Source organism: Helianthus annuus, chromosome 4, assembly GCF_002127325.2.
Source record: "Helianthus annuus cultivar XRQ/B chromosome 4, HanXRQr2.0-SUNRISE, whole genome shotgun sequence".
NCBI classification, from domain to species: Eukaryota; Viridiplantae; Streptophyta; class Magnoliopsida; order Asterales; family Asteraceae; genus Helianthus; species Helianthus annuus.
The window spans coordinates 144,905,157-144,930,380 of NC_035436.2; the positions used below are offsets into that span (position 1 = coordinate 144,905,157).

Below are 25,224 nucleotides of genomic sequence, written 5' to 3' on the forward strand. Positions count from 1 at the left end.
TGACGCGACATTATAGAAGTTGTGTACTTGGAACACCTGACCTCACCACCGAACATACTGACCAAGTCCAACATAGATCGGCCATTGATGCACATGCAGTTAACCTGTACAATCATTTCACCAAGTGCTCATATACTACCACTGCATAATTTTGTTGTTATCAGTTGATACTTCACATATGAGAAATAAATTGTGACCTTTAGCTGATCAACAGAAATTAATGCACTTCTTAAACAGGGTGCCTATAAATCTATATAATTCACATATATTTTGTAATAATTAAAACTTTTCAAACGAATTGGATTCAAAAAGAGAAAGCAACAAATCTTTGAAGCAATAATTTTTAAACCACAACCAACTCGCAAAAGCTTATTCTCCAAACAAACATTCATGCCACAACCAGCAACCGTGGTTTGCCTATCTGCCGCCACCACTTATGTAACTCCCAACGGCACTAGCTCTGCACCACCCTAGCCGCCTTAAGGCACAGGCTTATCTGGTCCCATGCTTTGATCATCAACTTGCAGAATTCACGGCACCGTTAAACTCCAAATTGTTATATGTTCATAACCCCAAATCCAAAAATTGAACTATTATCGTACAAAAATGCGCAATCTAAATCCATCCACACCAGAACAAACAGACAACAATCAAGAGTAGTTACTTGAGAGAAACATTAACTTCTACGAAAGAGTCTGTCAAAATTATGTCTTTGGAATTCTCTGCTTTTGGGTGATTAAGGGAATTAATCTTCAACCTCACATGTAAAGGCTTCAAAAACACAAACTCTTCAGGGGTTTTCTTTGATGTTGATAGGATCTGCACACACGCCTCTGTTTGGGATTTATCTTTCCCACTCGGGTTTGAAACGTTGATCAATCTAGCCAACTGTTGCTCCTTAGAAGCATTGGTTTCATTTTTAATTCTCAAGTACAATGCAGCATTGATGATTACCTGGTAACAAACAGAACATTTCAACTTATAAAATAATATAGGATTATCCTTAAATATTGAAACATTTGACTGTCTGAATGTTTCATTATTCGCCAAATATCTGAAATAAGTTGATGAACTTGTTAAATCTTTTATCCTTTATATGAGAACTGACCTTTTTGAACCAACAGAACACTGAGCCATAGTTCATTGGTTTTTCAGGTGGCAATTTTGACCCATTTACTTACAAGTGGGTCGATTATTGTAAACCCTAACAGGTCAAATTAAACATGTTGACCAAAAAGAAACGGGTTGGATGGGTCCAAATTGTATTTATGATGCATAAAACCTAATCATTTATAGGGCAAAGATCATAGAATCACAGTATACTTCTGTTGTTGGTCTGTTTGGATAATTATACTCATTTTTTTATCCATTTTGACTGCAGGTACAATACCCGACCGGGGTCAGAATCGGTCTGGTCAGATTCAAATGCAGCTGAGCGACCAAACTGAGATAATGGCCGCCAAAAGTAAAATCAATTCGAGAGGGAAATTCCAAAAGGAAACAGTGGGTGAGTGGAGGCGTGGAGCTGAAAAAGAAGGAAGTAACTACTTAGTCAGAGTTTACGTTAATTATGTTTTTATTCATGTTTCAGTTTGTTTTGAATGGTATTTAAAAATTATCTATCGTATTGTACTTTGGAGAATTGCCCTTCTCGAATCGGGCCGTTTGTTTATCAATTTCAGTGAAATCTTGTTCCATTTGGTTTTCCCCTGTTTTTAGTAATTGCAGGGAATTCAGAGTGGTACAAACCCGGAATAGCACTAACAAGAGCAATGATAAACCGGCAGACGCAACTGCTGCGCAATTAGCTGCCATTGCTTCTCGATTAGACTCCATGGAATCGCTCAACGAAGACATTGCTGCTTTGAAGAACCATGCATGTACCAGAGGGCGTTTCCAACAGGTTTGAAGAAGGGGGGTCTTCTTGGCGTTCACCGAATCATCATAGGCTTTTCAACTAAATTGATTTCCCAATATTTAGTGGCGGCGACCCAAGGGGTATTTATTAAAAGCTGAAAAGTATTTTCGATATTATATTATATCATACCAGAGCCCGGAGGATGAGAAGGTGGATGTCAACTCCATGCACCTAGAAGGCGACGACGCTCTTGATTTGTTTTCATGGTTAACCATTGATCAACCTCTTCTATTTTGGGAAGATTTAACATATGCCTTGCACAAAAACTTCGGGCAGCAGAGTTTCAGAACCCTGACGAGCAACTTTGCAGTATCAAATAAGCTGGAACAGTTTAGGAATACCACCAAAAGTTCGCAAAACGTTCTTCCCGGGTTACTGATTGGCCAGCATCACTGCCTATACCGTTACTTTCTGAATGGGCTGAAGGACGAATTAAGAGCTGATGTTCGTATCCACAAACCAAGGACGGTGTACAACGTAATGAGTTTAGCCCCGGAATTCGAATCCAAGGTAACCCATACCAAAACAGGAAAAACCGTGGTGTCAAATGTCTCCAGTAAACCCGATGCAACGCCATCTTTTTCCACTCCAACTTCGTTGGTTACCCCACAAAAAAGCATTAGACACCCGCCTTTCAGAAACGGAAAAACAAGGTAGATATACCTTTCAGGTGAATGTTTTAGACGTGGGGAGAAATATGAGCCAGGACACCATTGTAAAACAGGGATCTTCAAGCTACTCGAAATACCGGTTGGGGAAGGTGACCAAGCTGCAGCAGTGGTTACCAAACCTCTCGAACACCAAGAGATGGCAGAAATCAGCTTACAAGCGCTTTTCGGTTAACCCCATACTACAACGATGAAATTTCATGGGTCGTTGAACAACACAAAGGTGCTGATTTTGATCGATAGCGGGTCAACACACAACTTTATCCCGGATATTCTTGTCCCGGAGATGAAGTTGACTACTCTGTTTGTAACCCCTTTTGGTGTGCAAATCGGAAATGGGGATATTATTCATTGCACCCAATTATGTAGTGACATCACCATCCAGATTTCGGATCATAAAATCACCCAAGACTTTCATCCGTTTTCTCTTGGCGGCGCAGATGTTGTGCTGGGCATCATATGGCTGTCCACCCTCAATACGATTCAAGCCAATTGGAAGGAGATGTTTTTAGCCTATTCGGTGGCCGGTCGGACACATAAGCTCTGGAACACCAGTTTCAGCCACATTTCAGCAGTTCACAGCAGCTCTGGTACCTCCACATGTCATCATCATCACCATCATCATCATACTCAGTAAATCCCACCAATAGCAAAGCTAAGGTGGGTCTGAGGAGGGTAAGATGTAGACAGCCTTACCTCTACCCCGTAGGATAGAGAGGCTGCTTCCAGTGAGGCCGCCGGCTCGATTGTAGTTTTGCATCAAGCCTTGGACATAAGGCACATAACACTTGGCAATCGGGAAAAAGACCGATTGGTGCATGCACCCCCTTGTCTTTCGGCTATCAATGCCACTACATGATGCATGATTAACCGTACGTCGCTTTTAACGTTATTTTCACGAAATTAGTAAAATAACGTTAAACTTGGTTTTAAATTGCGTGATGCGCTCCGATGCGTTTAGTCCAAAAATCTGATGCGCGATGCGTGATGCGTGATGCGAGCGCATCACGTATGTGATGCGTTCTTTATAAAAAAAAATAGTTAAAAATTATTTATACATAAAAACTTATAAAAACATACTTAAAGTAAAACAACTGACGTAATTAGAAGGTAAGAGTTATGTTTTTTGGTTCAAATCAAGCATACTAAGATGTTAATTATGGAAAAAACCGAACACAGTTCATAAAATCTGGAAAAAAGCATAAAAAACAATGTTGCGCGCATCAGAGCGCATTATGCGATGAGCGCATTATGCGAAATGCGCGCAATATTCTCGCATCACGTAAACGCATCGCATCAGCTGTTGCGATGCGCTCTCATTAGCGCATCGGGCGCATCACGCATTATGCGCGCATTATGCGCGCATTTTAAAACCAAGACGTTAAAATTAGTGCAATTTCACTTTTGCCACCTAAGCGACCACACATATATACATTATACGGTACCTCCACATGTCTCGCTATCAAATTTAAAAAGGAGTCACCTTGATACGACACCTCAGCCGATCGAGTTACCGCATCGGGTTTTCGATACGGTCCACAAGGGTCACCACGAGCTATTTTGACTCGACTTGAGGACAAGTCTGCTCCCATGGCGGGTGGTATTGATACGATACCCGACTGGGTCAGAATGGGTCGGGTTAAGACTCAAGTGCAGCTGGGCAACCCAACTGAGATAATGGCGCCAAAATTAAAATCAATTTGAGAGGGAAAACTCAGGAGGGAAATTGGGAAAAAAAATAGTGGGTGACGGGCTGAAAAGAAGGAAGTAATTGCTTAGTTCGAAATTACGTTTATTATGTTTTTATTCATGTTTCAGTTTGTTTTTTGTCTGGTATTTGAAAAAAAAATCTATTGTATTGTGCTTCGGAGAATTGCCCTTCTTGAATCAGGCTGTTTGTTTATCAATTTCTGTGAAATTTTGTTCCAATTTGGTTTTCTCCTGTTTTAGCAATTGCAGGTCGTAACAGTAAGTTTTGGGAGCGGCCCATTTTGGTGACTAAAGTTTTTCTTGTCCCTGTTTGGTAATTAGATCTGTTAGTTAAATTATTTTAACCCTGTTTGTTCATCTTTTCCCACTGCAATTACCAAATTTGCCTATTTTAGAACTTATCATTACCAAAACAGATTAAAAATACATAAGTACCAAATACTGTAAACCAAGACGAAAGAACATTGCTATTTTATAACATTTGGACTTATTTATAAATTAGTTAATAATCATGTACACACTTCTTGCTCAGTTTTACTCGGCCTAATGTAAGCCAGGCTAACCTAGGGTCCTAGTCAGGCTTATTATCACCATGCTTAATCTAGACAGGCTTAGTATCGACACCTCTAACATGTTGGACTCCTTTTCTATGAAATCCTAAACAACAGAGAAAATTAAGACCAACATGCTTATTTATCAGCGCATGGGTTTTTTTCCCGTAGAGAACTTCCTTTGATGACGTTACCCTGCTCAAGGAAAAACACTTCGGCCTAAAAAAAATCTCTCCTGCCCTGAAGTTATAATTACCCATGCAAAAGCTGAATGGGAAAATGTCTTATAGGGACCGCTCTCAAGGAATCTTAGAGGCAGTTATTACAATCACGTGTGTCATGTGTGGATTGGATCCCTTATGCTCACACCTGTGTCATGCGTGGATTGGACCCCCTATGCTCACATCTTCATGAATCCACTTAGGATTAACGTCAAAACGTCAAATGACAACATTTGATCAGCCCAACCTATCATCTAAAAGATGAGTGGTGACTATAATCCTCTAAGGGGGTTGTTCATTCCAAAAATCTAAGAACGAGACTTCGATCCGTTATCCATTTAAGTCAAAGCAGTCAGAGCACCTTCTATCATCAATATCTTTGGACAAAGTACTTGAAGTCAACCCGATTTGAATAAAAATTACCAGTTTCCCAACACGCTCAGTCTGCTCTTCCTAATTTTAATACACACGCACACACACATATATATATATATATACTGGAAATTGCTAAGACGGGTGTGTGCTTAGAGAAGCATACCTCACTTGTTCCCGGGCTAGTATTGACAGCACAATCTATGCTTATATTTCCATCTGGCACGTTTGAGTTAGACGTCTTGTCTTCTTCGGTATCGAGTTCTTTTTGCGTTAAAGAGGCAAGGTCATCCAACTCATCATACCACTGCTGAGCAACACCAACCTGCATACATTTGAGGTAGATTAAGTTAGTCAAACTTCGCTTCCATGAACAGTGTGCTTGGGTAACGGATCGGATCAAAGCAGGTCAGGCCATAATCACCCCGAGACTCTTTTTGCTATAAATAGTCAGGCCTCATTAATGATTACAGCGTTTCCATTATCACCTTATTATTTAAAAATACTTAATTATTAAGCGATAAAAAACAAATTCAACCTTCTCTGTAGATTCAGCTTTATTCTTTGCAATTAAAGTTTCAGTAGCAGTGCCTCTTGTCTGCCGCCATATACAATCTTCATCTAGTGGTTCCACAAGCTCGGTATTTTCAGGAATTTCTACATTAATCTTTATGTCTATCCTACCTGTTTTATATAGTCAATTCACATTGTTATTAATATTATAGCTCATGTATGAAATTACACATGCTCTATAAATTCAGGGGTGGATGTAAAGAGCCAATTACCTGGTAACAAACTGAAATTCTGAATATGATCAATGTGAACTTCCGGGACACCAAAACCACTGTGACATCAGAGACAAATTTACATGAATGCCCTTGTAAAAACCCTGTATTTATGAAAATGGAAATGCAACAGGAGATAGAAAGAGTACTCACGCAGCATAAGTTGATTCCATGGGGGAAACCAACCAATACGGTAATCCAAGTACTCCCAAGTTTGAGAAGTCAAAGCTACTCATTGACTTTGATTTTTTGTCGTATTTCAGCACCACCTGACCATCTAAGCATTCTCGTTGTTTAGAAAACTATAAAGGTGTAGTTCTTCAACTGAAGGAAAGACAAATCACTACCATATATTTTACCTGAGTCACAAATTACTATATTGTCCTGAAAACTTGCCACTGAAGAGACCAGGCCAGCATGTGAATTTCCCTCTATTGAGAAACCATTGGCAATATTTTGTGGAAGGCTATTAGATGGTATCTCCTTCAGAAGTGAAGATTTCTCCAAGATCAACGGTCCACATATCTCTAAAATGTTTTCAGTACCTTCATGGTGCAAACAATTAATCGCTACCACGAGCTGATAATTGACTGGGAAGATTTAAAAAGAAAAAAAAAAAAAGCATTACGAAGATCGGAAGATTAAGGGCGAACCTTTGACAACTTCTTTAATAAGACCAGATGATAAATCCATGATCCATAAAGTATCCGAACTGCATGAAAACATAAAAAGTTGAAGAGGATATTCTAACATATGGAATTCAGTTTAAGAAAGCGACACATGCTTTACCTGCGGTTGAGGATAAAGAGTTCATTTTCCAATGATTTAAGCAGATGCCAGGGATAAAAAAGTAAATTAGAATCAACTTCCTCGGAATTTGAAGAAACAGCTTTTGTACTCCAGAGTTTATCCATGATCCAGCTCAGCAGGCCACCCTTTGTCTTGTGACCATTAGGTTTGGGATAAAATGTCTCAACGGTTCTGCTCTCCATATCAGCTCGCCTTATAGCATGGTTCTTTAACGAAATGAAAGGGATTAGAACATAAAGAAAAATTAGTGGGTAATAAGCCCATAAATATACTTGTAATTGTTCATTTCTTAGAATTTTGTTCAAGCAAAATAGTTGTGTTTCACTGTTTCATCTCTAACGGGTCAAATGAGTACATTTAAAAATTTGTCCACCGATCTAATGTGTCAAACGGTTGAGAGTCATCCAATATGCATAAACATCCTAGATTGCTTTATCAAGAAACAAGTTATATTATTATCATTATTATAACAATAAGTTTTTTACTGAATATAACAACATCCTAGATTGGTGGGATTTACGAGTACGACGATGATGATGATTATAATTTATAACAATATAGTTTGATAATCATTTAGTGTATTAAGTTTTTCTTAAAAATAAATAATAAAGTACATGGCTGGTCCTTGTGGTTTACCAAAATTTTGGATTTGGTCCCTAGCTTTCTAAAAGCACATAGGTGGTCCCTGTAGTTTGCACTTTGTAACACATTTACTCCCCAACTTTTTCCAATAGTACATGGATGGTCCCTATGGTTTGCACTTTGTAACAGAGTTAGTCCCTAACTTGGACAAGCTAAAGCCCTTAGATTTATTGGCTGGTGACTAAATGCGTTACAAAGTGCAAACCACAGGGACCATCCGTGTACTTTTGGAAAGCTAAGGACCAAATCCACAATTTTTTGGTAAATCACAGGGACCATCCGTGTACTTTACTTGATTCCAAATAATAGAAAAATGTTTACGGATCAGCCCAATCCAATTTGACATGAGTTAAAAACTACCTGCAATCTTGACACCTCGAACATGAAAGGTGTATCAGAATCGCAGAAAATGTAAAAATACAGTTAGAATTTAAAGAACTCTCAAACATCCTACTTTTATGCATACCTCTGAGTCAACAAAATACAGGCAGTTCTCAGAATCATGATAAAACAAAGCAGCAGGGCGCATTATCTTACAAGATTCAAATTCTCCATCTTCAAATCCAGGAGAAGATCCGATCTGCAAAAATAAAATGTTATTGAGAAAAGCTTTCAGCAGCCACTGTACGATTGACGTGTGAGTCGCACATGAAATTCCTTACATACAGAATCTAAGATAGTTCCATTTCCATCAAACACAATTATACGATGGTGATTTATGTCAGAAAGGAACAACCGTTCATTAACTTCATCAACCTCGATGCACCCTGCATATTGTAACACTACAACATAAGCCAACGATTCTTTCAATGTGTTTAATACGAATTTGAATGTTATAAGCATCAGGAAACTTTTAGAAACTTGTCATTTTAATAGTCTTCGCCATACAAAATTGTGATAAAATAAAAAAGCTTAGAAACTTGTCATCATACTTCAACTGTTATACCTGGAAAATAAAGCAATAAATTCTGCAATGGAGAGCATAGATACGGTTCCTTAAAAGCATCAAGTGGCTTTACCCATGTGCCTCGGAGATTATGCAACAATCCTGGTTTTTCTTTCGGCTGAACGATTATTTCTTTGATGGCTGCAGGTGTTGTGTCACAAAAGATAATACGATATGTAGTAACACAATAGAAAATACTATAAATATGATAGGAACAAAATATAAATAGCGTAAGGGAAAATGGTGACAACAAACATGGAGAACAGAGCAGTAGACATACATGTGTCAAGAATTTCAAATTCCACATCCTTTTCATGCAAGAGTAAAGGACCCTCCATACCTTTAAATAAGATATAGCCTACTCTATCTGATATCTACAAAAAAAGGTCACATTTGATTGATAATTGGTCAAATAGTTAGGATCCTAACTATTAGCTAAAAAGAAAGCGGATTGAATAGTTGAAAAGCCACCCAAAATAAATTCTTAACAACCTATAATATTAAAAATAATCGATCATTATTTACCTCAGAAAGAGACTTGTTCGACACTAAAATCGGAAATGTGATGTGTTCGCTCATGATTATCTTCGCTAAACGAGAACGAACGACATCACTGCTAGATGCTCTGCATGGCTGAAATCCGATAACATTGAGTGAAGAATACCTGAAGCGATAAATATATACACACGTAATTATATGAAAATATATTAACTGAAACAAAGAAGCTAATGATAAGTTGATAACTATATATTTTATACCTTTGCTGAAGTGATTTTACTTTTTCCAACATAAAGGTAGAGTCTTCAACGAATGCACCAACGACAACTAAGAAGACTCCATCTTTCCCACTTAAATCCTTTGAAATAGCACTTCTATTAAACCAGCAATGAGAGGAGCCTGTATAATAATAAGTCAAACTATTTAATAGTTGCTGCTTGGCGGTTGAAAGTAAAAAGCCTTTGTTTTGGAAAAAGACAACAGATAAACTAGATATCCATACGATATAAAGATTTACATGGGTTTCCCATGATGTTTCTTACAGCTTATAGTCGTACACGATATACACATGTCTACATATCTCGTGTAACAGAATAGAGAATGTGTCATGATCAAACTACGAGCATACATAGTAACGCTAGGGTTCGTAAAAGAAAACTGAAAACATCAGGAATCCCACTAATCTCATGAGTGTCAAAGATTCAAAGTGGATATCATATGTATTTGTGTCTACTCAACAGTAAATAACAGATTTGGATATGGCCAAATTTCTATAAGTGACTCTATGTGCCTACGAAGTATAAATATGTCTCAAGTATCATACGATACAAAACATCACAAGTACATAACTTGCAAAAAGAAAACTGAAAACATCAGGAATCCCACTAATCTCATGAGTGGTCAAAGATTCAAAGTGGATATCATATGTATTTGTGTCTACTCAAAAGTGAATAACGGATTTGGATATGGCCAAATTTCTATAAGTGACTCTATGTGCATACAAAGTATAAATATGTCTCAAGTATCATACGATACAAAATATCACATGTACATAACTTGCAATATATATACATAGCATAACATAAAATTCTATAGGATTATAAATAATATGGATCTGAAGGTTTGCATTTTGTTTTGCAACTTAAACTATTCTATTAAGACTTTAGTACATTTGAATTTTTGGAATGATACGATGATCATTTCATAGAGCGCCTTCGCTGAATTAGATAATACTTTAGTGCGTACGAAATCCACGGATTTCAGACGGAACATGCAAAACATATATCTGACAACACAAGTTGCATACACACAGATATTGGGTACAGAGTATGGGCATACACAAATTTTTCTTAACAATAATCATTTTAAATCAACATTGCATACCCCCCCCCCCCAAACATATATGTTTATCATCGAATAACTATATTTTCACATCATATGATCTCAAACAAATAACAACGGATAATAATAATTGTCACAAAACACCATCTAAAAAACAAATGATCCATTATACCTTCAATCTCACTAAGACTGGATCTAATTAAGGCCGACAACGAGTCAATCTCTGAAACAGGGGGTTTACATGACTCCAGCTCAGTTGAAAACCTGGTAGAAACTGTCATTGGTGAATTAGGAAAGTAAAACAACTCCATATTTGCAACACTCAATAGGAAGAAAACAGAGTTACCTATGAGTATGTTGTTTATAACCTAAAACACCATCATTAATCTCTCTGTATGAATATATAACAACTGAATTGACAATTCGTCTGGATGTTTGATAGTTTTTTAACATCTGATAACATCTACCTGAAAAAAAAAATATGATTAAATCAGAAGAAATTCAAAAACTAATAGCATAAGATGCGAAAACATTACCTGCTGATCGTATCATCATAGTTGAACTCGAAAGCTGCGGTGAAGTTTTGAAAATGAAATCGAACTAAATTGAATTGATTTGCGACTCTATGGTGTGCAGCCGAACAAATGCAAATATTAAAATCAATGAAGAGTTCACCAATTTTGGGAAATTATCTACGAATGCTGCCCCTGTTTCGATCTTTCACTAAACCCGTTTCCTCCTAAACCCTAAAAATACCCAGAAAATATGTGAAGAGTTAACTAACTAATGGGTCATTTTAACCATTTTGACCCATTATTATCTACATATTATCTACATATTATCTCCAACATGTGGGAATAGTGACACTCTTCCATTGGACCAACCTTTTTTTAATTTTATTTTATTTCCAGTTTAAAATTACGCTTTTGTACTTCGTTTAAAAATACGTTTTTGTCCCCAGTTCAAAATGAAATTATAATTTCGCCCCTAGCTCAAAATTACGCTTTTGCCCTCGGTTCAAAAACTCATTTTTAATTGTGTTCGCATTTTAAATTTACGATTTTGCCCTTCGTTTAAAATTACGGTTTTGCCCCCAGTTCAAAATAAAATTATAATTTCGCCCCTATCTCAAAACTACGCTTTTGCCCTCGGTTCAAAAACTCATTTTTAATTTTGTTCGCATTTTAAATTTACGATTTTGCCCTTCGTTTAAAATTACGGTTTTGCCCCCAGTTCAAAATAAAATTTTGGTTTTCCTTCTACCTTAAAATTACGATTCTGCCCTCAGCTAAAAATTACGTTTTTGCCCACAGTTCAAAATAAAATTATGATCCCCCCAAGCTCAAAATTATGATTTTACTCTCAGTTTAAAATTATGATTTCGCCTCTAGCTTAAAATATAATTACGATTTTGCCCTCTATACAGACATACATGTTATGAGAGAGTAATATTCGGTTTATTGCCCCGCAACGCGGGAGGGGGGGGGGGCAAAAACTAGTTAGTTTACAAATGTTATAAACTAGTAGACGCCGTGCCCACGTTGCGGGGTGATGGCCGAATAATTATCAATCAATTAAAAAAAGACTACTATAATTTTGCTATGGAAAAAAACGATGATAAGACCGTAATTTTGGGCTCAGGGCAAAAGTGTAATTTTTCAGTACTAATGAGTCAGTATTAGGCAGCTAGAGTTATGCGCCGCCCGCGTTGCGGAGCGCTAAACCGAGTATTTCTTAGGTTAATAACATGTACGCATTTATGTCGGTTAGTTATACATGCTACCTATAACACGATATAAAAAAAAGATACATCAAGTTAACCAATTAAAGAAAAACAGTACCACAGTTATGACAAAAAAAAATTTAACTAAAACGATGACAAGCGTGTAATTTAGAGTTGGGGGTAAAACAATAATTTATCAGGACCAATTAGCGAGTGCTAGGCAGCTGTTTGGCATGAATAAAAACAAGATTAAGTCAAAAAAGTAAAATAAAACACTACCATGGTTTTGCCAAAGAAAAAAAAACGATGGCAAAATTGCAATTTTTAGCGGAGGTAAAATCGTAATTTTAAAATGGAGGTAAAATAATATTTTGAACTGACGGCAAAACCATATTTTTTTAAACGGGGGCAAAATCGTAATATTTTAGCTGCGGGTAAGATCGTAATTTTTAGCTGGGGCAAAATCGTAATTTTAAACTGGGAACCAAATCGTAATTTGGCAGGACTCTAGCTGAGGGCAAAACCATAATTTTATTTTAAACTGGGGGCAAAAATGTATTTTTTTACTGAGGGCAAAATCGTAAATTTAAGCAAGGGGCAAAAGCAAAATTTTATTTTAAATCGAGGATGAAATCGTAATTTTACATCTGGAATAAAATTGTAATTTGATATCACCTATAAATAACTATTATATGGAAAAAAAAAACAAATGTCAAAGTGGCCGCCAAAATTGGCGAACCACATCACAAAACTATTACCGCATGACGTAATCCACTAAATGTATATGTTGGAAATGGTGACTATCCACATTCTAACTCCCGTCTCTCATGTCCTTTGTATTAATGTAAGAACACTATATATATATATATATATATATATATATATAGGTTCTTTGTATTGCATGTTGATATCTCAATATATAATAATTCTCTATTCTATCTTTATCTCTATGTTCCTTTGATTATGTTCATATACTAGTTGCTAGTAGGACGTTGTTTTACAACACGTTATCAGCACGAATTGCTTTGAGAGTTGGATCATCTTGCATGAGGTAAATGTATTTCATTATTTGTTATTCTCTCACACATAAACCATATTGTAATTCATACGATATTGGGTTATTTCGAGATGTATATTTATTATTTCAGTTAACTATGAATTGTTCTTTTTTTAAATAGAGATCCATGAATTTTGATTCAGTTTACAAGGTTTTACTTAGTGGTTTTATCAAGTCCTATATTAAACTATTAATTTTATTAAATTTAAGGAATTCATGGAAAATATTTGTTTCCTTTAGTACATTTTTTCTTTAGTTTTAAATTAAATACTTTTACATACTTAGTTGTTGTTTTTAGATCTGTTTGTGTATTCTAGATATAATATGGTATATTTTTGCATTACTTTTAAATATAGATCTAAACTAGTAAATTAATATCTTTAATTTTGGTTGAATTTAAGAGTGATATGTATACAATGTTCAAATCTTTAAGAAAGTTTTTCCTTATTGCTTTTGCTATTTTGGTTCTAACCACCCTGTTGTGCCATAAACGCCCAATGATCAAACTTGTATGTCTCCGGTGAGGCAACTACATCTATGTTTTACCTTATGTATTTGATATGGTTAACGATCTATTTACCACCGTTTAGTTTGCATTCCCTATATATTTCTCCAATGCAATGAAGTATAAAATGTATAATTTGTGTACTTAATTAATTTAAATGGATTTATTGATTTTAGGAGGTTATATACATGTTTAGCTTTGTTGTTTGAGTGAGGTTGCTAGTAAAATTAGATTAAAGTGGTTGGTTAAATACATATGAATAGTAACTGTAAAAATGGTTCCTTTGGAGTTGAAACACCATTGCTTTTAGTGTTGGTATAAATCATATTTGAATTTCTTAATTAGATTAAAGTGGTTGGTTAAATACATATCTATAATACTATAAAAAGGAGAAGTGACGTACAAGATGGTAATTTTACCACGCGTATCAATTCTAAAGCAACATGTACAACTAATGAAAGCTTGTTTTATGAGGGTAAAATTGTAAATGTCACACCCCCAAAATCCACCTGCGGATAACACCCGCTTCGAGGGCGTGACTGACCAGGATCCAGCCACCAATTATACTGAATAATTAAAATTGGTAACAAAAGTAATGCTTACTAACCATAAGTTTAGTAAATATCAAGTTCAGAGTTTAAGGTTTTAAGTTCAAACAGTTAATAAGTAGCGGAAGCATAAGTAAAGCAGTTTAAACAGAGTTCATATTTCAAAATAGGTAACACCCAACACAAGGGTGGACAGACACTACTCATTCCCAAGCAGCAAGCTCCTTCGTCACTGGTTACCTGCAAAGCATGCAGTAAGGGGTCAACAATAATGCTGAGTGAGTTCACTAGTTGTCCAGTTTTAATTACCAAAAACTTGTTTCACCAGTTAATTTATCCGTTTATACATGCCATGGGGAGCTACCCCAAAAGTTAGCGACTAAACTGTTTTTCCAATACCGAACACTAGGTAACCGTTGCGTTTCCGCAGGATGCCCCGATGTCAATGTTCTATCATCATTGACGGATGCCTGAGTACATTAGTTCACGACCGATCCCAAACCAGGGCACGGTGTGAGGCTGGTAAACACCTAAATAGCGCTATCAACTAATAACCCGTTCGCCTGACCCCGGCGACTAATCGGTATTTGTAGTAGGGACTTGAGTGATAGAGTTTCGTTTAGTGCCGTTAGTTGCAATCCGTATAAACAGTAATTAACCAAAAGGTTTCCCAATACCAGGGAAGGAAAAGTAAGTTTTGTTCCCAATAACTAGGGAAGGTATGTAAATGGTATCCCCTTTTCAAGGGGATAGGGTTGTTTTAGTCTCGTGTCCCAAACCACCGGGACGCATGCTTTTAAGTTGTGAACTCACCTTGGGTTGCTCGGTAGGTTTAGGTTACTTGTCAATCACGTTGGTCACCACGTCCTAACATGGTTATCGGTATAGGTCAGGTTCGGTGTACAAGCATTCACATAACAATCTAAACACATACAGGCACGTAACATGCATACAAGTAAACAGTCATGGGGTTATTGGGCCGGCCCTAACAGTAACACAGTCAAACAGCATCACATAGTCCATTTAACAGATAGCCCATGATACACATAATGGCCCAATAACCAAAGTGAACAGCCCAGTCGCAACCAGACGGTCTCGAGTCGCAACCAGGAGGTTTCGGCTTGTCACGCTGTGGTTGCGAGTCGCAACCGTGGTCTCGAGTTGTAATGCCGTGGTTGCGAGTCGGAAGCTGTCCCTTTCATGCACACGTGATGATGCAGATGTAACAGTCCAAGTTGTACCAAGTAATCAGGCCCAAATCCGGAAATGACCAATAAGGTTTCACTAACACTTTTCCTAAACTGCCTATTAGTAAACATAGATCAAACTTTGCCATTTTTAAATCTTCAAACCACATTCAAGAAGTTCATCCTAAATTCAAAGTTTTCTAGGGTTTTCACCTTAACAAAAACATACATTCTTGAACCAAAAATCACATATTTCTAGCAAGAATCGTCACGCAAGAACAAGAAAACATACATTTAGTGATATTAACTAACTCGGTTGGCCCTAATCATCCTTAAACCATTATTCTATAACCATTTAAGCATGTTAGCAAGTATTCATACATAAGGTTTAACACACATAGTTCAACTTCACAAATTACCCAAAAATCATGTATAACACTTACTAACCAAGCATTTCTAGTTCATACAACATACATAAATCTTATACACAAAAGATAACACAAAAGATAACACTAACCGGTTATGAAAGGAGGAGCCGAAAACAAAGAGAAGAGAACCGAGAAGATGGAGTGTCCGAGTGATGATCTTGACCGAGTTTCTTGTCCGAGATCCTAGCTTGAACCGAGATTTGGAAGAGATGGAATGTTGTTGGTTTGGGGTTTCTAGTTGAGAGAGAATAGGAGAAGTGTGGGTGTGTGTAAAATGAAGCAAGTGGGGGAAAAGGTTGGGATTTATACAAGAGGGTTTTCGGGTTGGGCTTGGGGTTTCGGCCCAAACCGGTTACGGCTCAAAGGCCCACTCGAGACCGAGTGGCCCACTCGCAACCGGGTGGTTGCGAGTCATGGTCTCGGGTCGTGGTCTCGGCTCTCATATATATATATATATAATACATACATACATCACATATCATGCACAAAGGTCACGTTTTCATTTAATAATATTTATATACACAAAATATTACAAGGTGTTCGTTCGGAAAAACCTAGAGTGTCACATTATCCCCAAGTTTTAAGAACTTTCGTCCCGAAAGTTAAGGCAGCCACTGCCAAGCTAGCGTGTTTCAACGGGGTGTCACATCATCCCCCCGTTAGTTTGGAATTTCGTCCCGAAATTCAGTTGTAGCTTCAGTGCTGGGGTTTTCGTTTGGGAACAGCTGGGGATACTTGGACTTCATCTGGTCTTCCCGCTCCCAGGTAAACTCTGGGCCGCGTCGTGAGTTCCAACGAACTCGCACAAGGGGTATCTGGCTACGTTTGAGGGTTTTGATTTCTCGATCCGTGATCTCAATCGGTTCCTCAGTAAAGTGTAGCTGTTCATCAATCGTCAGTTCCTTAAAAGGAATCACAAGTGTTTCATCCGACAAACACTTCTTCAGGTTAGATATGTGAAATACGTTGTGTACCGCGCTCAGCTCTGCAGGCAGGTTCAATCTATACGCCACCTTACCGATTTTCTCGGTAATTTCGAATGGTCCAACATATCGTGGATTCAGCTTGCCTCGTTTACCAAAACGAACCACACCCTTCCAGGGTGAGACTTTAAGTAGAACCCGGTCCCCGACCTGGAATTCTAACGGCTTCCTACGCTTGTCAGCGTAGCTTTTCTGACGGTCACGAGCTGCCGCCATGCGTTGCCTGATCTGGGAAATCTTTTCCGTTGTATCTACCACCAGTTCTGGGCCTGTGAGTTGACTGTCACATACTTCCGCCCAGCAAAGAGGTGATCGGCATTTACGACCGTACAATGCCTCAAAAGGTGCCGCCTGAATGCTAGTGTGGTAGCTGTTATTGTAGGAGAATTCCACCAGCGGTAGATGCTTCTCCCAGTTCTTGCCAAAATCGATCACACATGCTCTAAGCATGTCTTCCAGGGTTTGGATGGTGCGTTCAGACTGCCCATCCGTTTGCGGGTGATAAGCGGTGCTCATGTCCAAACGTGAGCCAAAGGAGTTGTGCATAGCTTGCCACAACTCGGAAGTAAAACGAGCGTCTCGGTCGGAAATAATAGAAGTTGGCACCCCGTGCCTGGAGACTACTTCCTTTAAATAAATTTCTGCTAAGGTAGAAAACTTGTCTGTTTCCTTAATGGCCAGAAAGTGTGCAGACTTAGTCAATCGATCCACTATCACCCAAATAGTATCATTCCCGCGTTGAGATCTAGGTAGCCCTGTGACAAAATCCATGGAAATTTGCTCCCATTTCCACTTCGGGATTTCCGGTTGCTGGAGGAGGCCTGCTGGTTTCTGATACTCAGTTTTGACTCTTGCACAGGTCAAACATTTGCTAACGTAAGCTGCTATGTGGGCTTTCATGCCAGGCCACCAGTAAGTGGTCCTTAAGTCGTGGTACATCTTATCTGAGCCAGGGTGTACTGAGTAACGGGACTTATGGGCTTCGTCCATCACAAGCTCTCGTAGATCTCCGTAAAGTGGGACCCAAATGCGCCCTGCCACGTAGTAGGCGCCGTCTTCTTTTTGTTCTAGTTGCTGCCTCGATCCTCGCAGGGACTCAGCCCTGATGTTTTCCGGTTTCAGAGCTTCAATCTGAGCATTTCGGAGCTGGGTAGGGAGGCTAGACTGGATGGTAAGTTGCAATGCTCGCACGCGCCTTGGTATAGCGTCTTTTCGGCTGAGGGCGTCTGCCACGACATTGGCCTTGCCCGGATGATACTTGATGGCGCATTCGTAGTCATTCAAGAGTTCGACCCATCTACGTTGTCGCATGTTTAATTCCTTTTGCTTGAAGATATGCTCGAGACTCCTGTGATCGGTGTAAATGGTGCACTTGGTACCGTACAGGTAATGTCTCCATATCTTAAGCGCAAAGATCACTGCTCCTAGTTCCAAGTCGTGCGTAGTGTAGTTCCTTTCGTGCGTCTTAAGTTGTCGTGAGGCGTAGGCAATAACTTTTTCGCGTTGCATCAACATGCAACCGAGCCCATGAATGGACGCATCGCAGTAAACTACGAAGTCGTCAGTGCCTTCAGGCAACGAGAGAATAGGAGCACTACAGAGGTTATCCTTTAGTTTCTGAAACGCGGTTTCCTGAGCTTCACCCCACTTATAAACCATACCCTTCTGAGTAAGAGCCGTGAGAGGCTGAGCGATCTTTGAGAATCCCATGATAAATCTTCGATAGTATCCCGCTAGCCCTAAGAATTGGCGGACTTCAGTCGGAGTCTTAGGGGTAGGCCAATTCTTTATAGAGTCGATTTTTGCAGGGTCGACGTGAATTCCATCCTTGTTAACCACGTGCCCAAGGAAATGGACTTCTCGAAGCCAGAAGTCGCATTTCGAGAATTTGGCGTACAGCTGTTCGTTGCGAAGGAGTTCCAGAATAAGACGTAGGTGTTGTTCATGCTCCTCTTGACTTTTTGAGTAAATCAGGATGTCGTCTATAAATACGATCACAAACTTGTCGAGGTAGGGTTTGCACACTCGGTTCATAAGATCCATAAGATCCATGAACACTGCAGGGGCGTTGGTCATTCCAAAGGGCATAACGAGGAATTCATAATGACCATAACGAGTTCTGAATGCAGTTTTGGAGATGTCTTCATTACGGACCCTTAACTGATGGTAGCCTGATCGCAGGTCAATCTTAGAATAGTAGCTCGATCCTTGCAACTGATCGAATAGGTCGTCGATTCGCGGGAGAGGGTAACGATTCTTGATGGTAACCTTGTTCAGCTCACGATAGTCAATACACATTCGGAACGTGCCATCCTTCTTCTTGACAAAGAGTACCGGTGCTCCCCAGGGTGATGAACTAGGACGGATAAACCCTTTATCCAATAGTTCCTGTAGCTGAGTAGAGAGTTCCTTCAATTCTGCGGGGGCTAGTCGATAAGGCGCACGAGCTATAGGCGCTGCTCCGGGAGCTAGCTCGATTTGGAATTCGACCTGACGGTGGGGAGGGAGTCCAGGTAGTTCCTCAGGAAATACCTCGGGATAGTCGCGTACTACCGGAAAATCTTCAATCCTCTTTTCCTTTTCCTGCGTGTTGGTGACAAGTGCTAAGATAGCGGTGTGCCCTTTTCGTAAATACTTCTGGGCCTTCAAGAAAGAGATAACGCCGGAGATTTCTCCACCTTTGCCACCTTGTACAATGAGGGGTTCGCCAGAACGGCGAGGAATACGAACTGCTTTCTCTTGACAGAGGATCTCAGCGCGATGCTTGGATAACCAATCCATACCAATAACGACGTCGAAGCTTCCAAGAGTAACAGGGAAAAGGTCGATACTAAATGTCTGACCAGACAACTCTAGTTTGCAGCCCTTGACAACATGTGAGGCCTCGATGTTTCTACCATTAGCTAACTCGACGATATGAGGAGAACTTAGTAACGAAAGCGGACGCTTAAGCTTCTTACTAATACGTAGGGACACATAACTAGCATCGGCACCGGAATCAAATAACACAGAAACATAACGATCATCGAGTAGGAACTTACCCGCCACGACATTGGGTCGTTCCTTGCTTCTCCAGCTCCAATCACAAAAGCCCTTCCTCTTGCATTCCCAGCATTGTTGTTTTGATTGTTGTTCCCAGCTCCCTGATTATTGTTGCGGTTCTGATTCAGTTCAGGGCAATCCTTCTTAAAGTGCCCTGTTGCCCCACATTTAAAACACGCTCGGTCGTTCCCCTGCTGCTGTTGCTGTTGAGGTTGTTGCTGATTCTGTCTTGCCGGGAACTGACTTCTACAATCCTTGGCTTCGTGTCCCATCTTGTGGCATCGCTGACACTGGCCCTTGTTACATGCCCCATTATGGTGTCTGTTACACTTGTTGCACTTAGGGTAGCTTCCCCGGTAGCCACCCTGTTGCTGAGTGTCCTTGTTGTTTTCAGTTTTCCTTTGCTGTGCTGGGGCCTGAGTGGGGTTAGCATCCTTGCTTTGATTTCCTTCCCACTTACGCTTGTTGTCACTAGAAGTTCCGACAGTAGCACTGATCCTTTTGGGCAACCGGCCCTCTTCTACGGCCTGATCAGTAAGTTTGTGGGCAAGTCGAACGATCGGTTGAATGGTGGTGTGGTTGGCTGAAGTTACATGGCTTCGAATTTCTGGAGCCAAACCCTTGATGTACAGTTCGATTCTTCGATACATAGGTCGAGACATGTTTGGGCAAAGAGCAGCATAGTCATTAGACAGCTTGGTGTAAGTTTCAATTTCCGACCCAACCATCTTGAGCTCATAATACTCATTCTCAAGCTTGTGGATGTCATCCCGGTGACAGTATTCATCCTTAATCATATCCTTGAAATCCTCCCACGCAGTAGCATTTGCAGTTTCCAATCCAAACATCTGAATCTGCGCCTTCCACCAAGAAAGCGCGCTTCCTTCAAGCGTAGCAGTAGCAAATTTCACCCAATTCGCAGGGGGACATTCGCAAACAGCAAAAACAGCTTCAATTTTCTCAATCCAATGCAGAAGACCTATGGCACCCTCAGTGCCGTTGAAAGGGAGAGGCTTGCAATCCATGAAAGTTTTGAAAGTACACACTGGTGGTTGCGCAGGTGCATGCTGACCTATAGGGTGAGAAGCGAAACGTATAGGTTTAGAGGCGAAAAGTCGATGTGGCGGTAGGATCTATACATCCTAAAACAACGAGCTTACCTATAGGGTGAGCTGCGAAAGCTGCAGCCACTGTGTTGAGTAGGTTAGTGAACTGAGCCTGAGTCATGTTGATGTTTCCCCTTCCGCGTCCACTCATTGTCTTCATAACCAGAAAACACAATATGAGTGTGATGTCGTAGTGTAGCGAGAATGAGATAGAAGAGAGAGGTGTATCTATCTGATTTAGGCATACTAGTACGTATAGCAAATCAGGAAACATAAGCAAACAGGTAAACACTGGTCCGAGCTATGAGGTTAAATGTGTCGAGCCTTGCACTTGGAGTGTAGTGTCGTTACGAGTCACGGGTTATAGTCTGGTTTTCTCCAAAAAGATTTTTCCCTTTTTAAAACCAAGTTCACTATAACCAATGGCTCTGATACCAATCTGTCACACCCCCAAAATCCACCTGCGGATAACACCCGCTTCGAGGGCGTGACTGACCAGGATCCAGCCACCAATTATACTGAATAATTAAAATTGGTAACAAAAGTAATGCTTACTAACCATAAGTTTAGTAAATATCAAGTTCAGAGTTTAAGGTTTTAAGTTCAAACAGTTAATAAGTAGCGGAAGCATAAGTAAAGCAGTTTAAACAGAGTTCATATTTCAAAATAGGTAACACCCAACACAAGGGTGGACAGACACTACTCATTCCCAAGCAGCAAGCTCCTTCGTCACTGGTTACCTGCAAAGCATGCAGTAAGGGGTCAACAATAATGCTGAGTGAGTTCACTAGTTGTCCAGTTTTAATTACCAAAAACTTGTTTCACCAGTTAATTTATCCGTTTATACATGCCATGGGGAGCTACCCCAAAAGTTAGCGACTAAACTGTTTTTCCAATACCGAACACTAGGTAACCGTTGCGTTTCCGCAGGATGCCCCGATGTCAATGTTCTATCATCATTGACGGATGCCTGAGTACATTAGTTCACGACCGATCCCAAACCAGGGCACGGTGTGAGGCTGGTAAACACCTAAATAGCGCTATCAACTAATAACCCGTTCGCCTGACCCCGGCGACTAATCGGTATTTGTAGTAGGGACTTGAGTGATAGAGTTTCGTTTAGTGCCGTTAGTTGCAATCCGTATAAACAGTAATTAACCAAAAGGTTTCCCAATACCAGGGAAGGAAAAGTAAGTTTTGTTCCCAATAACTAGGGAAGGTATGTAAATGGTATCCCCTTTTCAAGGGGATAGGGTTGTTTTAGTCTCGTGTCCCAAACCACCGGGACGCATGCTTTTAAGTTGTGAACTCACCTTGGGTTGCTCGGTAGGTTTAGGTTACTTGTCAATCACGTTGGTCACCACGTCCTAACATGGTTATCGGTATAGGTCAGGTTCGGTGTACAAGCATTCACATAACAATCTAAACACATACAGGCACGTAACATGCATACAAGTAAACAGTCATGGGGTTATTGGGCCGGCCCTAACAGTAACACAGTCAAACAGCATCACATAGTCCATTTAACAGATAGCCCATGATACACATAATGGCCCAATAACCAAAGTGAACAGCCCAGTCGCAACCAGACGGTCTCGAGTCGCAACCAGGAGGTTTCGGCTTGTCACGCTGTGGTTGCGAGTCGCAACCGTGGTCTCGAGTTGTAATGCCGTGGTTGCGAGTCGGAAGCTGTCCCTTTCATGCACACGTGATGATGCAGATGTAACAGTCCAAGTTGTACCAAGTAATCAGGCCCAAATCCGGAAATGACCAATAAGGTTTCACTAACACTTTTCCTAAACTGCCTATTAGTAAACATAGATCAAACTTTGCCATTTTTAAATCTTCAAACCACATTCAAGAAGTTCATCCTAAATTCAAAGTTTTCTAGGGTTTTCACCTTAACAAAAACATACATTCTTGAACCAAAAATCACATATTTCTAGCAAGAATCGTCACGCAAGAACAAGAAAACATACATTTAGTGATATTAACATAACTCGGTTGGCCCTAATCATCCTTAAACCATTATTCTATAACCATTTAAGCATGTTAGCAAGTATTCATACATAAGGTTTAACACACATAGTTCAACTTCACAAATTACCCAAAAATCATGTATAACACTTACTAACCAAGCATTTCTAGTTCATACAACATACATAAATCTTATACACAAAAGATAACACAAAAGATAACACTAACCGGTTATGAAAGGAGGAGCCGAAAACAAAGAGAAGAGAACCGAGAAGATGGAGTGTCCGAGTGATGATCTTGACCGAGTTTCTTGTCCGAGATCCTAGCTTGAACCGAGATTTGGAAGAGATGGAATGTTGTTGGTTTGGGGTTTCTAGTTGAGAGAGAATAGGAGAAGTGTGGGTGTGTGTAAAATGAAGCAAGTGGGGGAAAAGGTTGGGATTTATACAAGAGGGTTTTTGGGTTGGGCTTGGGGTTTCGGCCCAAACCGGTTACGGCTCAAAGGCCCACTCGAGACCGAGTGGCCCACTCGCAACCGGGTGGTTGCGAGTCATGGTCTCGGGTCGTGGTCTCGGCTCTCATATATATATATATATATAATACATACATACATCACATATCATGCACAAAGGTCACGTTTTCATTTAATAATATTTATATACACAAAATATTACAAGGTGTTCGTTCGGAAAAACCTAGAGTGTCACAGTAAAGAAGTCAATATTTTAAGACACTAAAAGGGTATAATAGTAAATTGCACTCATATAATTAATATCCTCGTCTGTCCTCAAGAAGAAACCTAATAGACTATCGACCGATCGACATCCTCAAAATCAAAACATTCAAGGAATTCCAAACTTCTTCCTCTTTATTTTTCTCTTCTTAAAAACACCCATTTCCATCTATCTCAAGTTGCGTTTGAATCCAAATCAGAGACCTACAATCGGCCCATGACTCCTCTTCTTGATTTTTTGGCTGAATCACGTAATTCGTTTTCTACAAATGGTTGCTGAGTTTTTGGATCTGGTTATCAAGTGGTAATATGTATTATACAGTTAATTGATTGGTTTTGAATTACGTTTACAGGTTGCTTCGTTTTCATGGAACTTGGTTACCTAATAACTATTGTTGCCAGTGTTGTTGGGTGGATCTGTATTGATTGTGTCGTTGCTCGATGGGTCTGTGGCGGTTGTTCTCTTCATCAAAGCTATGTCGTCGGTCAGTTTACCTAAAACCTAATTTTTCAATTTTATGTTCTAATCTATGTGACCCCATATCCTAAGTAAATCGAAATTTGTATCTAAGTTCTCTAATTGGTGTTCTGAAGTTTGAAATTTCATCCATTTATATCCAACTTTGAATCGAGCATCTATGGGGAAGATAGAAGTTTGGAAGCCATGAATCAAGGTATACTTAAGTTGTTTTGTCATTCTTTTCTGTTGATCTCTGGTTCACATTCCTTGTTTGCAGGGATTGGTGTTAATCTTGATCTCAACTTCTGTTTTTTCTGCTGATGATAGTTGAAAGGGGAGCGGCAATGTTCAAAAGGTGGATGTGTGCTTTAAAATTTATGAATTACCTTCAGAGAAATAACTTAAGGGGAAGAACTTGTTTTTTTTCTTTCCTGCCCCTACTCTTCCCTTGTCTCTCCTCTGTTCATTGCTTGATTTTGTTATGATTTTATGTTTAATAGATGATTTTTAGTGCTTTAGAAGCTTGGCATTTATTTTACCCCAATGGGTTGTTGGCTTGCTTTCTCCAGCAGCAACGGTACGTGTCCTTTTGTTACACTCAAATTTCAATAAAAAATCTAAATAGTAGGACACTATCTGTTCCTTTTAGTTCCAACAATTTCACAGTATTTGATGTTTCAATATTTTATTGGTAAGTGAGTAGGAACCTTTATTTGTTTTTAGGTTATAACATAGTCCTTAGAAATTGATATTGAAGGTATATCCCTCATCCCTGTCACTTATTTGGCTTTCTGCATCTATGACGTTTATTTCTTTTTTGGTTCCGGTCCGGTACAAAAGTATGAGGAATTCTATCTGATTCACTAGCTTAAACGTTTTACAGAAAAATAAGTGTCTAGTTCACAGTCTGATCATTTCCAACATTTTTGAAAGTTTTTGCTCCAGTTTGGTCAGGTCTCGTTTGGGTTTGAATCTTCACACGCATAAAAGTAATACCATTAAATACAACCGTT

At 39.4% G+C, this 25,224-nt stretch overlaps 1 protein-coding gene across 3 annotated transcripts; it reads right to left on the reverse strand.

Annotated features, from left to right (window-relative positions):
* Positions 1-251: 251 nt before the first annotated feature.
* On the reverse strand, positions 252-11,247 carry LOC110936749. 3 transcript variants are annotated; one of them, XM_022179164.2, is made up of 17 exons: positions 10,999-11,247; positions 10,809-10,929; positions 10,635-10,736; positions 9,382-9,520; positions 9,149-9,287; positions 8,904-8,997; positions 8,624-8,764; positions 8,344-8,444; positions 8,144-8,257; positions 7,015-7,241; positions 6,879-6,937; positions 6,585-6,770; positions 6,379-6,502; positions 6,226-6,284; positions 5,979-6,124; positions 5,607-5,765; positions 252-954 (listed from the first exon to the last, which is right to left on the reverse strand). In XM_022179164.2, the coding sequence occupies exons 4-17, from the start codon at positions 9,411-9,413 to the stop codon at positions 661-663; spliced, it is 1,875 nt and encodes a 624-aa protein (XP_022034856.1). In that variant the 5' UTR covers positions 9,414-9,520; positions 10,635-10,736; positions 10,809-10,929; positions 10,999-11,247; the 3' UTR covers positions 252-660. The 3 variants fall into 3 exon arrangements, with proteins under 3 accessions (XP_022034856.1, XP_035844923.1, XP_022034855.1); XM_035989030.1 differs by having other exon boundaries at positions 10,635-10,726; positions 10,809-10,925; positions 10,999-11,237; XM_022179163.2 differs by having other exon boundaries at positions 10,635-10,726; positions 10,999-11,237.
* Positions 11,248-25,224: the final 13,977 nt, after the last annotated feature.